The 18,309-nt window shown below is 39.3% G+C and overlaps 1 protein-coding gene across 6 annotated transcripts in view; it reads right to left on the bottom strand.

The window, feature by feature from the left end:
• The window catches only part of Dync1i1 (dynein cytoplasmic 1 intermediate chain 1), a 316,826-nt gene that overhangs the window by 236,060 nt on the left and 62,457 nt on the right, over positions 1-18,309 (bottom strand). For 4 of the 6 annotated variants that reach the window (XM_045160369.1, XM_004656201.2, XM_045160366.1 and 1 more), the window contains one exon: positions 2,558-2,673. In XM_045160369.1, the coding sequence (XP_045016304.1) occupies positions 2,558-2,673 (116 nt within the window). The remainder of the gene's footprint in view (positions 1-2,557; positions 2,674-18,309) is intronic. The other 2 variants (XM_045160367.1, XM_045160368.1) reach the window with 1 other exon arrangement.

The following is an 18,309-nucleotide window of genomic DNA, read 5'->3' as shown; positions in this document are numbered from 1 at the left end:
CTAAAGTAAGTTCTACAAATACAATGGTATCCTAGAGCTTCAATTCAGTAGCCAGTTTCTCCTTGCCTCAGCATGGCCGCACTTATCCTACAAACCTTGCTATGGCTGAAACCCACACTTGGGTGCCAAGTCAAGTTGACCACATAGGAAGACCTTGCTGCTGACTGCACTCTGGGGCCAACCACGTTACATGGCAGGTGAACAGGGTGGACTCCAGGCACCCTCCAACCAGGAGGCAGAGCAATGTGAGCAGCCAAAGGCCAAAGCAATGTCTGTGGTTAGAGGACAATTTGCTGGATCCCAATCTAAAGGTTTCCCTGTCTATACCCATCATTAAATGTTTTAATATCAAGAGCTCTGGTAGCTAGTTTTGGGTTCAAGTCTGTAGTGTGGAATTTGAACTATCTAATGCCCATTGCCACAAGAAGGCTGTATGGCTCTCATTAAGAAAACAGAAAGAACTTCTGCCAATAGCTGAGGAATAAATTCCTCCTGTCCTGCTGCTTGAGCCACAGTATAATGAGGACTCCCTAGCTCTCTCTGCAGCCATAAAACAAACTGCACAGGCTTTTCCTTTTGATGCTTTCCAGTGTAAGTTTAGAGCTGATGCCTTTTCATCCTTAATTTATCTTCCCTGTAAATATTTCTGTACCACTTCCAATATCTTAAGTATACACATTTTAAAAAATAATTCACTCCTTCTCCTATTTCGGTTGTATAACTTTATGTTGTGGGTCAAATTTGGGGCTAAATAAACATACTTCTGGCTACAGCTCGGCAAATACCTCTGGCAGCAAATTAACTCAAGAAATGTTTTTGTTGGGTGGTGAGGTTGTTTTTTAATGATCTTCCTGCTCTTGTCTGGAGCCCAAGGACAGAACTCCCGAACATTTTTCTAATATATAGTCTGTCACATTAATATCTAGGTCTCAATTTGACAATTGGTTTCCTTAAAATTTCACCACCAGAGGGTGCTGCTTGTTTGCTTCTAAAATTCATATTCCACTGGTAGGGCTCCAGCAATGGAGGCCCTGTGACGAAAGACTTACTCCCAACATAGCATCACAGAAGGGTTTCAGAAGGCCTGTGGGCAGCAACAAACTTCACCCACCAAGAGTGCACTTTGCTTTTGACATTGTGTATTTAAACCCCTGTTGAAAATCTCTAGACTGCACAAACCAGACTGTACTGCTATAGACTGAGTATGAAATGCCAATTGTTTTCATTATTTTGACTTTTCTTCAGTATTAAGTACCTAACAACAATGAAGCTAGAATCCTAACCTTCTTATCATCATACTAATGATGTCACAAAGCAAAAAGAGTATGGTTTTCATAGGCCAAAATGTTACTCTAACACGAGCAATATCACAAAGCAAAATGAGTTTGTTTTTTTTGCATCCCAAAATGTTACTCTAACACTGCAGCTTTCACTTATTCTATTCTTAACATACACAGTTCTCCCTTCTGCTTTCTGGTATGATTTTTTTAAATTTATGTTTTTTTTTTTTTTTTTTTGTCTTACAGAAACTGCTAAGATAGAAGCTGGGGCTTCGTGCATGTTTAGGAAAGCATTCACCCACATTGAACTACATCTCTTGTCCTCAGCATGAGACGTTACTTCTAGGAAGCATTTGGATTTGCCAGCCTTAACTCCTTTTCCTGATATCTTTTTACGATTTGCTGACATCTACATACAAATTTTCCACTTGACATTTTCTGGGATGCAAGAAGGAGATATGGACTGTATATGGAGCTTATAAGAGAATATTTTTAAACTGTGTTGTTATGTGAACTGGCAAGCAAATCAGGATTCTGCAAAGGTTTTCTGTAAAGGGTTAGATCAACAATTTTAGGCTTTGTGAACCAGCTAAAGTCTCTTCCATCTTGCCTACTCAACCTAACCACTACAGCAAGAAAGTAGGGTGGGAAAGATGGCTTAACACTTTAAGGCACTTGCCTATGGAACCTAAGGACCCAGGTTTGACTCCCCAGAACCAAAGTAAGCCAGATGCACAATGTGGCACATGTATCTGGAGTTGTTTGCAGTGCCATAGAGGCCATGGCATGCTTCTCTCTCTCTCCAATAAAGAAACAAATAAAAAATTTTAAAAAGAAAGTAGTCAGAGCTGTAAATGGTTGGACGCAGCTGTAGCCTAATAATGCTTTATTTTCAGAAATAGCTGGTGGGCTAAAGTTTGCTAATGTCTGTAAATAATGACTCCTAATGAACATACTCATTAATGACAATCCTAGAAGTGTTTATTACACTTTGATGATTTTCACCCTCCTCATATAATTTTGATATAATACAATTTCACTGTGTCATGCATTCCTAGGTCCCAGGGAGTGTTATCATGGAGTTGTCTCTGCAGAGCCTTCAAAATCAAAGCTAAAGGCACCTTTGGATTTCTGTGTGTCACTGTGTATGTTTCTACCCTATGCAGAAGATCTCTTAGGGTTTTCTTCATAGCATATACAAAGTCAATGTGAAGAATGTTACTCCCTGGCAGTAACTGCAGAGTTAATGTGGAAAGGAAACAAAAGACATCACTTACCTTCAGACTGATGGGTTGCAAGAGGAGTCTGGGTCTCCTTGGAGTAGGACACTACTTCTCGAGGCAAGAAATCCACCTGCGTTACCTTTGACACACCCAGCTTATGCAATCTTCTTCTGAAAGCGACAAAGGGCAACGTCTTAGGGAAGGAATGCACTCATTTCCAAGCAGCTGTCAGGCACAAACAAAGCACTAAAGTCAGCAAACCCAAACACCCTTGGCGCATCTCAGTATGAGGTCAGAGTGCCAAAGTGATCTTGGGTAGAAAACCAAACCCTTGTCTCTCACTTACTTTGGCCCTAACTGTCTGGATGATGTCAGACAGCATTTCATGATAAACCTCAGATTTCCTGTCTGTAAATGAAGTCTTGCTGTAATGCAGACCTTTATTCTGAACATCTCTGATTATGCTTGGCTAACATGTATATGGGGAGCTGTTATGTGCATATAACATTCTAGTTTTGTAGGCAAAAGGGAAAATTATTCTCAATTTTGAATAAAAGTCAAGTAGTGTAACATGCTTTGTTGTTTTAATGAAACAAATGATAGTGATAGAATATGTGTTCCAAGGTAGGAGGGTATAACAATTCTCATTTCTCCATAAGGAGAATGTAGATCAGTGTGTGAATGTGTTTGAAAGACACACGGTACTCAGAGTGCAAACAAATGACAAGAACAGTGGGCTCAGAGTGGTACGGTGTTAGCTTGTTATCCCAAAACTAACTGTGACCATATAAGTAATCATTTTTGAATATTTATGCAACACTTCAAGTGTTTCCAGATGCCTCAATACCCATCATGCCATCTGTCTTCACAACACCTCTGTGAAGGGTGTGGGGCAGATGTCATCATCTCTACTTCACACATGAAGGAAGTGAGCTCCAGTGCCCAGTGCATACGGCTCACAAATGTGGATCTTGGGTTAAACACTACTGACCCCATCAATGCAAACATATTAACCTGAGCCCTCATCCAGTGCTTTTTCTACTAAGCCAAATTCCTACCTTAGGTTATTAAGGATGAATTCTGAGTCATCCAAAGATCTAGTCCTCCAAAACACTAAACATGAAGGTGGCATCCTCTGTGGGTGAACAGAGAATCTCGTCCCCCCTTCCCTAGCTTTGTGTTATCCTGCACATGTCACTAAGTAGCTTAGCATGATCATCTATGACCAGAGATAACAGTATTCCCTAAAGTGATTGTTGTAGGTAAGGTACAGGCACCAAATGTATGTTATGCATAGAACATATATATCTTAAACAGGTTCATAAACATTTTAAGCACGTGGAGTTAGTATTAGTATTGTACATCTTTTAGTATATTTCTTCAACATTGCTAGACCTAGTTATATGTGTGTGAAAATAAAGGAGAAAAGTGTAACAGTCATTTAGTCAAAACCCCATGTTCTGTAGCTGTCTGAGTGATAGAAACATGATATTGTACTCCCTCATTACTAGTGAGTGGCTAGTAAGCATTATTTCTTTTCCTTTAACTTAGTACTTGCAGTAATTAATAACATGAAGGAACTTCTATAGGTATTTCCCAGGCATTATAGGGAAATAATTTTTTTTCTTTATTTTGTTTCTAAAATAAGTGAAGTGAGATCTAAGATGTGCAAAAAACAGTTTCGAGAAAGCAGATAAACAACACATACTGCTGCGGGGAACAAGTACGGCTGTCTGTCTCTGCAATCCCACACAGGACACCTGACCTAGTACCTACTCCTGGAACTCTGAATCACAGCATATACTTGAAGGCCAGGACGGGTCCACCCCACTCCCACAGCCTCCTTACATTTAATTTGAGGAAAATACACAAAACGGGCTAGCAGCAACATTACTAAACTATGGAAAAGGCTCCAAGATGGAAAGGAAGAAACCAAGGTTTTATTTTAAAACCTTCATGGATCAGAGAATGTTTTCCTTCCTAAAATGAGCCTCCTTGAGACATAACAAGAAAACAGGAATGGATATCTCAGGTTGCTTGCTAATAGTATCTTCCAAAGGCCCCAAATATCAGTCTTCATCAAAATGTCCAGGAAGGTACCATCCTCCCTTTAAGCCAGGGCCATATGTACAACCTAGGTGCTACCCTCATATTGTCATCTGACAAGGCACAGGGATGTCCTGGCACTGATCTATACATAAACTGTCGAGGTGCTTCTAGAGCTTCTTGCTAACAAAATGCAGACTGTAGGTCTATCTGGTTGGATGACAAGAAACAGATCACCTCAGAGTGATCTATAATTGGAGAATCCATCATGGAAAATTAAAACCACCCTGTGCAGCTTCAGGACCTCATATAGAAGTGGGGCTCAGTACCTGCTTTGTCATTTACCAGCTGAATGAATGGTAGATGAAAGCTCTGGGCAAGTGACAAACGACGCCAAGCCACATGTTTCTCATCTGTGAACTCAGTACCTATCACTGAGCTGTGAAGTCAGCTGAGCTGTGAGGCCAATCTTTGTGTGTAAAGCATGCATGTAGTTGGTGCCTGACATATCGAATAACTCTTGTCTCAAGCAATTCCATTTTTAGTTTTATATTTTTGACTACTGATGATAATGCTTCATTTTGAAAACAAGTTGGAGATTATCTCTGCCCCAATATAAGAACTGACCTCTATTTACATTTATTTATTCATTTATTTTGGTATGGACACCTATGATATAGGTTTTGGCTGCTTGAAAAAGTCCATTTATTTTTTTTTACTTTCATTAAAAAATGTCATTGTGAAATTTCCAAGATTTCAAAACTTAGCTTAGATGGGTGAGCAGATCCAACTAAAATAAAATATTTTCTTATTTCAATAATTAATGAAAATTAACTAGTTTCTTATGATGCTTCTTATGTGTTCAGGATGCCAATACAACCCAAGTAACCAAAAGCAAAAGTTGAGGGCTAGAGAGATGGCTTAGTAGTTAAGGTGCTTGCCTGCAAAGCCAAAGGACCCAGGTTCAATTCCCCAGAACCCACATAAGCCAGGTGCACAAGGTGACACATGCAGCTGGAATTCCTTTGCTGAGGCTGGAGGCTCTGGCATGCCTATTCTTTCATTCTTTCTCTCTTTCCCTCTGTTTCTCTCTCTCTCTCTCTGCCTCTTTCTCTCACTCTCAAATAAATAAAGTTAGTTAAAACAACTGAGTTATCATCATGTGATTCTCCCACTGCAATGACTAAGTATCAGTGGTACTTGTAGTGCTGGGGTTAGAGGGGTGGACCTGACTCAAAGTTCCAATTTTAAAGCAACTCTTCAAAATACTTTGAAAGTGTCTTTGGTAGGTTGCTGTAGCTTTCCACACAATCTCCAGTTTAATTAGGCTACATTTATATTAAATAATTGTGTTCTTTAATGGCCATTTTGTTATTGTTTTGGTAACCATTATAATACATCAAACACTTTACATACATTATCATATTTTCTCTCCATTTAAATTTTATAATATATTCTAGTTGTACAGATGAGAATTTGAGGCTTAGTGATGCTGGTAAATTTGTTCAAAATTTCAAGGTTTGTAAGTGACAATTCTTAGTTAGCTCTACTCAATAGTAAGTACAAGTGCTATCTACCTCAAAACTCTGCTGCACTGACCATGTTTTAATGTCTGGTAACCATCCACCCATTGATGCACAGTTCTTACAACCTAACACAACATTACTCTAGCTTATTTTTTTTTTGTTGTTCATTTTTATTTATTTATTTGAGAATGAGAGAGAGAGAGAGAATGGGCACGCCAGGGCCTCCAGCCACTGCTAACGAACTCCATACATGTGCGCCCCCTTGTGCATCTGGCTAACGTGGGTACTGGGGAATCGAGCCTCGAACCAGGGTCCTTAGGCTTCACAGGCAAGCACTTAACCACTAAGCCATCTCTCCAGCCCAATCTAGCTTATATTTTATAAGCATAAGAAAGATTTCTGGGACACGGTCTAGCTTAGATTCTAAGGGTGAATCTAAAGATCTCATTTAAGAGATCAGCACCATACAAAGGCTCCCCTCCCTAGCTGGTTCAGAAAATCTGTCCAGAAGGTGGCAGAATTTCATGACAACTCTGTCCTCCTAGTTCTGTCAATCCAGACCTCCCTCACTGATGGAATTACCTAGTCAAGGAAAAAGGTCTGCATATTTTCTTTGATACAGAACACAGAGTTTGTACAGTCATGTAATATATAGACCTTCTTGAATTTCCCTGAAATATTTCTTCATTTTTGCCAACTGATAAAATAGTATTGCAACTCTAAGGGTTATTTTCTTTATAATAAGATTGTCAAGAATTTGTTTCTACTCCATGTAGAACAGCTGACAGAAGACTGGAAAAAGCCATGTTGCATCCAGTTCAATGGGAGAGAGAAAAATCACCAGTGACAATAATCAATACTGGATGCTTAAGCTTTATATGTGGCCAGCCAGGCCAAATGAGCCAATGGGTGCAATAGTGGCACATCTGTTATGAGGGAAACCAGCTGCCCTCTAATTTGACTGGAGGCCTACTCCATGGGAGGGAATACATCCCTGATACTGAAAACCTACAAAAGGGGTAATCATGAGCCTAGGAGTGTAACGTCTGCTGGTGTCTGGCTAAATGTATATACTATGCTCACCAAACTGCCTAGTAAGCATTTATTTTACTGTTCATACTAATATATTAATGCTACTCTCACTTTTGGTTAGAGAGTGTCTCTTTTCAGATGACAGTGACCTTGGGATGACTCAGAAGGCACCATGGTGCTGAGAAGTGACAAAGGAGTACTCAGCATTGAAATATCTCTGTCACACCTTCCAAGGTCAGGGTCCATTGCAGAAGAGGTGGCAGAAAGAATGTAAGAGCCAAAGGAAGGGTAGGACTCCTTGCAATGTGTTCTTCCAGACACAAAATGGCTTGGATATCCATGACCTCACAGTGCCTGATACTACCTACACAAGACCATCATAATAGGAGGAAAAGATGATGACATCAAAATAAAAGAGAGACTGATTGTGAGGGGGAGGGGACATGAAGGAGGGTGGAGTTTCAAAGGGGAAAGTGGGAGGAAGGAAGAGGAAATTACCATGGGATATTGTTTACAGTCATGGCAGTTGTCAATAAATAAATAAATAGAAGAATTGTGTTTCTAGTGACCATTTCACACGCTGTGCAATAGTGGCACATAGCCTATGCAGTTAGCCAACTGTTCTCTGATTGGACATGAACCTCACTTAGTAGAAAGAGACCTCATACCTGGTACTGGAAACCAAGTCATAATCCTAAATTCAGGAAACTCATAGACCTCAGAGAGAGGCTCCACTGCTCTCTGAAGAAGAGGAAGAGACAGAGGTGTAGGAAGAAACGGAAATAGAAGCAGAAGCAGAAGAGTGGGCTTGTAAACCAAAAAGTCTCAAATAACTTTGCACATCTGCTTAAACCAAAGCTGCTCTCATTCTTGGTTAGAGAACCTGTTTTATTTTACAGAAGGCAGAGAAAATGGAAGATATTCAAGATCCAGTGATAAGACAAAAAGATAGCCAACTTCCCCCCATGAGACTTGCTACCTCTACCACATCTGCCAGGGCCAGGAGAAATTGCAGAGGAAGTGGTGACATGAAAACTGCTCTTACTGCTAGCCTGACAACCAGCTCCAGAGTGATGATGACAGACACGGTGATCAATCAAATCTCATCAAGGCAGAAATCCAGAGGCTACAGAGAACTCAACATCAAATCAGACATCAACAGGCCTGCATGGCTTAAGGAATATTGTCTAAGAAGGGTAGAAAGATTGTAAGAGCCATAGAGTGCATAGGAATACCTTGAGGCATGGTCCCCCACTGCCCCACAGGGACTGATTGAGATCTTCATGACCCCACAATGAATACCATAAACCCCACTGAGGAGGGCCCCAGAGTAAGAGGAGCAGGAACAAAAGGATAAAAGGGTATCCTCTCTCAATCTCTCTCTCTCTCTCTCTCTCTCTCTCTCTCTCTCTCTCTCTCCATATATATATATATATATATATATATATATATATATATATATAATTTTACTTTACAAAATAAATCATGTTTCTTACTTTTGATCAAGATCTTACCAGCTCATAATTATTTTATTCAAAGGATCAAGTTAAATTACTTAGCAAAGGAAGGGAAAACCCACTGTAGCATTCATACTATTATAATTCCTATTCTTTTGGTGTAGTTTATAGATCCATACCGGTTGTGCAGTTCATTCTCTGGGACACATTTTGTGCCACCTCACCACCCCTCCTGCATAGTCCTAGGCACATCTTCTCTTCTTCTACAGGCCTTATTACATGCCATTTTATTCACTTATTTTCATGTCTATCTTCCATGACTTGATGGGAATCTTCTTTATCCCTTTCCAATCTATCTCTGTATTCTGGGACTTAGTTCAGGGTCAAAGACAGAACAGTCACTCAATAAATGTTTGAGGCCAGAAGAGAGAGGGAGAAGAAGAAAAGAGGAACTGAAAAGGCAGAAGAAATGTTATAAAAATAGCAGTTCAGATTTAAATGATCTATTTTCTGGCTGCCAAGGCATCATTATGAAATAATCCTGTGCATTTACCTTGGCAATTTATTTTTTTAAAAAAAGCACAGGCTTTAATGAAAAACTTAAATTATTAAATGAAATTTTTATAGGTCTTCTATAACTATGGTAAAACAAATAATTTACTATCACCTAAGAAGTACAACAAAACCTCATATGTTTGGATTAGTTGTGAGCATGTTTAATAAATGAAGAAGAAACTCAAATGGGGAAAGTCCTAGGTAGAGTGTCCAGATGAACCTGTTAGCAGTGCGGCAGCATTTGGGAAGAGGCTTGCGTGAAAGTCCAGTCCCCGCCTCAGATCTACTGCTGGGGGGCAGGGGAACAGCAATCTGTATTTTTGAAAGCCTGCCCAAGAGCCCATGCGCCCAATTCCAGGAATTCCAATTACCATTAAAGTTTGCACATCACCGGCTTAGGAATATTAGGAGAGAAAGAGAGAGGGGAGAGAAAGACAGAGTCGTCATTGTCTAACACAAAATCCACTGGCCTTCCCCATTAAAAGCCAAATCCCAGATATGTGGCTTAGTGCCACAAAAGGTAAAAGATTTCTGGACCAAGCTTATGAAGTTCTATGAGGCTATGGTAGTTTGAATATATTTCCCCCCAATAGACTCAAATGTTTTTATTAAGTTTATCTTCAGTTTTGGCTAGAGGAGGTCTCACTGGGGGCAGAAGCGAATTCTAGCCTACAGTATGCAGAGGGAGCTCTGCCTGGGTTCCCTGCTGACTGGCTGCAGGTTTTCTTCTTGCTTGTTGGTAATGCAGGCTGGTTGTTGGTGTTTTTTCTCTCTGCAAGGACCTGTGACATAGGACCAGGTTCTTCAGTCATTAGGGAACTTCCACTGGATCTTTTCAGCCTGAAGTAAATCCTGTTCCTCCTGTAAACTGTCTCTGGTTGGAGGTTCATCCCAGCAGCGTGGAGCTGATTATGACACAGACCAAGTGGGAAGGTGAGCAAGTTGTCAGGAGGACAAGAAATGGATAAAGTCAATTGATAAATGCTTGATTGATCCTAGGTTGAAAATTGAAAACCAAAAGCTTAGATAAGTAACCCTCCCACACCGGAAAACAGAACCATGAGTCCCACACAAGCTGCCCTGGCATTGTCCTAAAGTGACTGCAAATCACATCTCTCAGGCTAGGACCGGGGCTTTATTCCCACACTTTTAACTCCCGGCAGCTTCCTCTCTTCCCGTTCTTACTAACAATGTGTAAGCTGGCTCAGCAAAACTGTATTGTGCCAAGTCGAAATTTCTTTCTTGATAAAGAATAAGAAATGAAGTTACTTGAAATTAGAGAAGGTTATTTGGTATGGCTCAGGGTTAAAAGGTAACTAGCATATGAGCATAATTTAATCCACCCCAGTTCCATACTTTGGTCCTTAACTGGACATTATGGATGTCAAGAAGAAAACTATTCCCTCAGGAGTCTCAGTCTTTTTTTCTGTTTTTGCCTTCAGTTGAGACTTGTTCTGTCTGCCCACAGTAAGGTCGCTTTGGCTTTGAGAGTTATATTACCTAAGGAAAGTGAAGCCTGTTGGGTAAATTAAGCATGGCCTACCATAGCCATCAAAGCTGAAGAAGGTTCCTGTTACAAAAAAGGGTTCCTTGCTATTGAGAGCTGCATGAGAAAAATGTACATCACTTTTGGAATCCCAACATGCATGGTGTGGTTTTCCTCCCATTTGAAAGACAGGAAAAATCTCAAGAGAAATCTTATTATTTTTGATATTATTAATATTTAAGTATTGTAGGATACTGGAGATAAAGGTCCTGTGGAGCACATAGGTTTTGTTTCGTTTGTGAAGGTGGCATATCTTGGCTTTGTCCCTACTTTTTGAAAAGACCATTCATTTCAAAGCTGTGGACAACAGAATTTCAGCTGCTGAAGCCAACACTTCTGTTCCCTGAAATATAGAGGAAAGACACATTGGTTTATGTCAACATGTGGAGTGCTAAGGAAGATCATAACATTTCCAGGAAAACACTACCTAGTTCCTTTAAGAATAAAGGTAAAGAATTTATGTGGGATAATAATTTTGTCATGTCACAACTTTTTGTGGGTGAAGGGCTGACTATGGAAGGTAAGAGAAGGCAAAGCTCTTTTTCAGAAACTTAACATTAAAGTGTCTTAATTATTTTAATTGAAATACAATTTATATACTATAAAGTTCCATCCTATACATAGCATAATTTAATGCTTATTTAGTATATTTAGAAAGTTTTGCAATTATCACCACTATCTCACCACACAAACTTATTTTCCAAAAATATGTGTTATCCCCATTAATAGTCAAATTCCATTCCCCCATTGTAAGTACTAATCTACTTTCTTATAAATGAAACAGTTTATTGCATTATTTTTGGTCTCATTTCTATTACTTAGTTTAACTTTTTAAAGGTTCATTTGTACAACATAATTCAATATATCATATCTGTTTATTGATGGTTAATATTTCACTGTATAAACATACATTATTTTCACTACATTCACCAGTTGGTAAAATATTAAGTTGTTTCCATTTTTAGCCATTATGATATTTATGTATGTGCTTTTGTATAGGCACATGGTTTCAATTCCCTTAGGTATGCACCTAGGAGTAGAATTAATAGGTCACATGGTGATTCCACATTTAACTTTTTAAAATATATTGTATTTTTATTTATTTATTTTGGAGATAGAAAAAGAGGCAGATGGGGGAAGGGGAGAATGGGCACACTAGGGCATCCACCCACTGCAAACAAACTCCAGGTACATGCACCACCTTGTGCACCTGGCTTACGTGGGTCCTAGGGAAATGAACCTGGGTCCTTTGGCTTTGTAGAGAAGTGTTTTAGCTGCTGAGCTATCTCTCTGCCTGTCCACGTTTAACTTTTAAGAACATGTCAACATGCTTCTCAAAGTGCTTGTACCACATTACATTTTCAGTAGCAATGTTTGATGGTTCTGCTTTACCTAATCTGCCTCAATCCTTATTATTATATGTATTTTTATCATATCATAGTGAGAAGGGTACCTCATTGTACTTTTAATTTAATTCCTCTTAGGCTGTCTACCAGTTTTACTGGTGCCTGTTGCTTATTTGAGTATCTTCTGTGGAAAAGAGTGCTCATTCATATTTGTTCATTGCAAAATTGGCTGACGTTTTACTGTTGAGTTGTAAGAAAATTTAATATATTTGGGCTATTAGACCCTTATTAGATATATAACTTGTGAAAGATTTTTTTTAATTATGTGAGTTATCATTTAAGCTTCTTGTTGGTGTTTTTTAAGGGCATACCCTATTTTACATTTTAATTAAATAAGCATACTTTTTGCTGGTTGCTTATGCTTTTGGTGTAGATCTGAAACATCACTGCTAAAGTAAGGTGGCCACCTGGCTTTTTATGTGGATGCTGGGGATCAAATTCAGGCCCTAGTCCACTTTACTCACACGTAGTTTCTAGGATACAGTCCCTTCCCACACCTAACAGCTGTCCCCTGATTTGTCAAAGCAGGGATTTGGATTTTGTTTTTCACACAGTTGCTGTGCTAATAGGTTTCAAGTGTTGCTTTACAGTTGTCGGTTTCTTGCTCTGTTACTTTTAGTAACTTCTCAGTGACCACTTAAAGTTCAAGGTCATTAGCCCAATATTTGAAATCCTCTAATAATTTGGCCTCAATACTCCTCCCTAAATTCATCTTCCATTGCCCCCTACTCAAAACTACTGTTCTACAAAGTTACACTCTCAGGTATAAAATGTGAATTCGTTAACCAGATCTATGTATTTGAAGGACCAGATGCCTAGAACATGTCCACACATATCTGTGACCACAGTCCTGTCATAGATGGAGACTAGCCAATCATGGGACTCACAGGTCACCGGTCTAATCGAAAGCAGTGGGTCAAGATTCAGTGAAAGACTGCATCTCAAGGAAACAGTGTAGAAGAGCAATAGAGGATGACACACAATGTTCTCCTCTAGCCTCCACATACATATGCACCAGGCATGGACATGTGCACACATTATACATATACACACCACACCATACATACTACACACATATGCAAAGAAAACAAAATAAGAAACAGAAAAAGAAAGATAGCAATCTCACAAAGTCTGGAGACTTGGTCTAGAGTGATGAAAACTCAATGAGAATTGAAAGGAAATGCTGCATTTTGGAGACTGCAAATGATGGAGGCTAAAGCAGGAAGGAATCGGCAAGGAGTGGAGATTATTTCAAAGCTTCAGGCCTCACCAGCAGAGTAACTAGAACACAGTAAAATCCAGAGAAAGCTGACAAACTATGACTTCTTCAGGACAGATTTCTAGAGCTGGGGTTAAGACACCCCATTGGAATGAAGGAAGGGTGAGGATATAGCTGGCCTGTGTGTTTCCCTGGTAACACACAGACTTACTTCCAGGAGAGGGTGTTATTTTCCACATCCTGAGAAATAGCATGAGAGTTGGCTTTTCCTAATTAGCTCATGAAAGATGAGTTTTCATCCTTGTATATTCACATTTAAAAATCATTTTAGGAAGTATTTGTTTCATTCCCTGAGACTTAATCTTCAAGCTGTGCAGTGATATTAGCTTGGCAGTTACAGTGTTTTTCCTGAATAGAAGCAAATGTCAACTTTGGCTGTGCCTGAAGGCTTGCCTTGAATTTCTTAACACACGCAAACCTTGTAAAATTTCTAAGATGGACAGGAGTTAAAAATCATCATGGGGGGCTGGAGAGATGGCTTAGCAGTTAGGTGCTTGCCTGTGAAGCCGAAGTACCCTGGTTCGAGGCTCAATTCCCCAGGACCTACATTAGCCAGATGCACAAGAGGGCGCATGCGTCTGGAGTTCATTTGCAGTGGCTGGAGGCCCTGGCACGCCCATTCTCTCTCTCTCTTTCTTCCTCTTTTTCTCTCTGTCTGTCACTCTCAAATAAATAAAAATGAACAAAAAAATTTTAAAAACTCATCATGGTCGGGGGAGGGAGGGTATTACCATGAGGTATTTTTTATAATCATGGAAGATGTTAATTAAAAAAAAATTTAAAAAAATCACCATGGTCAAAATAGATCTTAGCCACAGTAGTTCTGATATTACAGGTGAGAGATTTAGATTTTTCATAACAATAAAGACATATGGTTCAGAACTGTATTATTTCTACCACTGCATACAAATGAAAATATGATAAGACTTCTTTAAGAATGACCTTTCATTTATTTCCTTGATGTTTTTTAAATAAGTCCCCATATAATTTGTAACATACACCTACATAGTTGCAGAACTTTCCAAGTCACTTAAATCTCTAGTGAATGAATATCTCCTAACCAACTGGCTGAATGAAACCAAATGAAATGGGAACATCACATTTTTGAAAGTCTCATTGATAGTATGCAACAGAAAGAATAGCTTCCTCAGGATTCTCAAGGGCACAGAGTAAAGCATGGCAAACACCAGCTTCTCCAGAAAACTTTGGGGACAAATAAATGTTAGTGATAAGGAAAGTGCCTTCTCCCCTTCTCGTGATATAATTTTGATTGGATCCATTAAAACCACATCATTTAAGCTTTTCATGAGTCAAGATTCAGCTACATTTAGGGATTATAAAACACACTTTACTAGTTCATTTTGATATACATGCATACATAAGATATTGTTCACATTTCATCTTTTGTAAAAAAGTATGGTTGCCAGCTGGAAAGATTGCTAAGTGGTTAAGGCACTTGCCTGCAAAGCCTTATGACCAGGTTTATTCCCCAGTGCCCCTGTAAAGTCAGATATACAAAGTAGAACATGTGTCTGGAGTTCATTTGCAATGGCTGGAGGCCCCGACTCTTTTTCTCTTTCTTTCTCTCTGTCTCACTCTCTCTTCTGGCAAATAAATAAATAAAAATATATATTTAAGGTGTGGTTGAATGTGATTGAAGAGGCAGACAACTGTGAGATTGCTCAAGAGATCAATCTACATGATTGTAAAAATAAATACCAGGCATGGTTACATGGGAAAATAAATTCAAAAAAGAAATCTAACAAAAGAACAGAGCTGAGGATACAACCCCATGGTAGAGTGTGTACCTAGAATATGTGAGGCTTTGAGTTCAATTCCAAGCACCACAAAGAAGAATAAAATCTAATAACACTTGCAGAATAAGTCAAATCAGATTTTAAAAATTCTTTTGTAACCCAGAACTATTAAGATTATTACCGTTTAGATAGCACAAATGGAAATAATGTTAACATTTGAGAAGACCTCTAGGACCACGCAGTTGGCTTTGTTTCTCTAATACATAAAACCATCTTGAACATAACATCAGCTTATACTTCTTTAGTATACTAGTAGAACTTGTTTTGCCTCATCCCCCCCCCCACCACCCTTTTCAGACAGGGTCTCCTTATATAGCCCACACTGTCCCTGAATCCTTCAGCCTCAGCTTCCTGAATTCAGGGATTTTAACCATGTATCAACATGCCCAGCTTCCTTTTATTTGTTGGAGAGTAATATTTATTTTATCACAACACTTTAGTGTAATGCCTGGTAGATTCAATGATAACAACCATCCTCTATTTCAACCAAGAATGCAGAGAAGGTTTAGAGGAAAAATGAGGTCACTGCCTACTAATATCCTCAGACTGGAAGAAATTCTGATTTCCTCCTCAGAGGATGAGCAGCTCAATTCCTGCATACTCTATGCTTTCTTTGCTTCCAAATAGGCAAACAGCCAAACTAGCAAGACTGTAATATATTAACACATAGAGACAATACAAAGGAGCTTTGATAAGATCAAAAGCCACTGGAATTCCTGTATGTTACTGGGTTTAACAGTTTGGAGTGAGAAGTCCCATGCTACCTTTCTTGTTTGCTGATCTACTAAAAATGGAGAATCTCTAAAGACTGGACTCTTGTGAGGGCATTTGCCATAAAACAATGAAAAACACTTAAAATATAACTTCTTCACATTATGCAATGCAAGTATATTCTTCACCAATACATTTATTCACTCTCTTGTTTGTATGTTATTTATCTTTGGTGATATATTTTGTATCTTGTCATTTTATTTCTCCCTTCTCACAACATTTTCAATTTACTGAACCTATTATAGTAGCCTAAGAAAGCAAAACCTTTTTAGCATATTCTTAATTATTTTCCAAAAAAAGCTAAGCTGTACTTATTTTCTCATGTTATTCACAATTTTCTTAGATAAATGTCATAGCATCTAGTGCATCCTCTGTGCTGCTATCTAATATGATTATCAAATCATTAACATACTAAGCCTGAACCAAGCTACATGGCAGCATTTGTGCTTTGGTCCAAGATAGAGTCATGTGGAACTTCCAGCTAACACAAATAAAAAAGAAACACAACATGGATAACTGAATAAAAGAAAAGCTTCTATGATGCTGAGGGTCAGGCATCAAATTCCAGTGATACAGGAAAGGGAAAACAAGCATAATGAACCCGACTGTGCCCTCGCTTACAGTAGCTGAAAGAGTTGCAGACCATGGTACAGGGACCAAAGTGAAGTGATATCCAGGGATGTCTAAGATGGAAGAAATAGTCCAGGGACAGCAAGCATTCATAAGCACATATGTGAGGAACCTACTACCTGAGGTCAAGGTAAGAATTATCTAAAAGGATTACAGATGACAGTTCTGAGCATCATACAGGGATAGGTACACTGTCCTGTTGCTATCAGATGAAAAGCCTCAACACAACTCCAAGTTCACATTCATTGTTAATAACACCATGCAAGCCTTGCCTCAGTAGTAGGAACTAGCCCCAGGCTAAGCACTAAAATTCTAGTTTTTTTAAAATAACCTTATAAAAAAACAGCTGGACTTGTTGACACTTGCCTGTAGTCAAAGCACTAGGTAACTGAAGTTGAGGTGGGAGGATCACAGGTTGGAGGCCATCCTGGGCTACATAGCTAGACAATCTAAAAAATAATTAAATTAATAATGCAAAGCAAGACCTAAAAGGACAAAAATGTTATGAAATGAACTAAATCAATCTCAAAATAAATCCCAAGAAATTTGTGCATATCAAACTATATTGAACACCCAAAAAAGTAGACCCTTGAGAGCAGATCAGGAGATGACAAAACAGGCAGCTCAGGGCTCTTCCACGCCAGGGCACTGCATGAGCACAAGAATCAATATTCTCTGAGAAAAACCCGCAAACCAGAAGAGAGTCTATATACACTGAAAAACTGAATCTTCAAATCTAAGATAAGGATCTCACCAGCTCAGAAAGACAAACGCCACATATACTCTCTCATCTGTGGGTCCTAACTAGGATTAACTGGAGATGAGTGAAAATGGTAGTAAGCACCGGGAATACAGACATAAAGCTAGAATTAGACCAGGAGAGAGAAGAAATGAGGAGAAAGGAGACGGGGAGTTATCTGATAGGTTAGGGGAGGGACAAAATATCGGGGGTAGGAGGGGCTTGAGGAGGTAGGTGGCAAATAGAGTGTAGAGGGAGTTACACAAAGGTTAAAACAACATGCATCAGTTTCATAGAAACCGTCATTCTGATTAGCATTCTGCAGGATACAATCATCAATAAAGGGTGAAAGGGAACAGTCTGGACAGAAGGTGGAAAAAGCTTAACCTTGAAAAACCATGGACCCTGACTGGTAAATTCCAGGCCTAGGATTGGGTTATATCTCAAAGTGAGTTTTTGGCTTCCAAAACAATGTAGGCCATTGTCAAAACACTTAATTACCTGCCAGAGATAAAAGGTAAGACCCTACTGTTGAAGACACCACAGGATGTGGTTATAGACCACTGGAATGTCATGCTAGAACAGAAAGGGAAGCAAGCTCCCTCACTGGCTATCCCTCATAGCTGGAGAGCCCTCTGGGAGATGCTGGGGGACAATAGTTCTCAACAGCATGAATAAGCAGGGGACCCTACAGACTATGAAATAAACCAGTCAGACAAAAAGTACACACTTGTGCAATAGTGGCACACAACCTCTGTGGGTAACTCACTGTCCTTTGATTGGACATGAGGCCCACTCAGTGGGAGAGAACTCATATTATGTACTGGAAATCAAGTCAGGATCCCACAGTCAGAAAACTCAGACATCAGAGAGAAGTCCCCATTGCTCTCTAAAGAAGACTGAGCTTGCACACCAAAACATCTCTCAAATAACTTTACATACTCCCTTTAACCCAAGCTGCTCTCACTCCTGGCTGGAGAATCTGTTTTATCTTACAGATAG

Source organism: Jaculus jaculus, chromosome 10 (genome assembly GCF_020740685.1).
Source record: "Jaculus jaculus isolate mJacJac1 chromosome 10, mJacJac1.mat.Y.cur, whole genome shotgun sequence".
In the NCBI taxonomy this organism is placed as follows: Eukaryota; Metazoa; Chordata; class Mammalia; order Rodentia; family Dipodidae; genus Jaculus; species Jaculus jaculus.
Note: the sequence above shows the minus strand (reverse complement) of the source record. Positions and strands in the feature narration are given on the sequence as shown.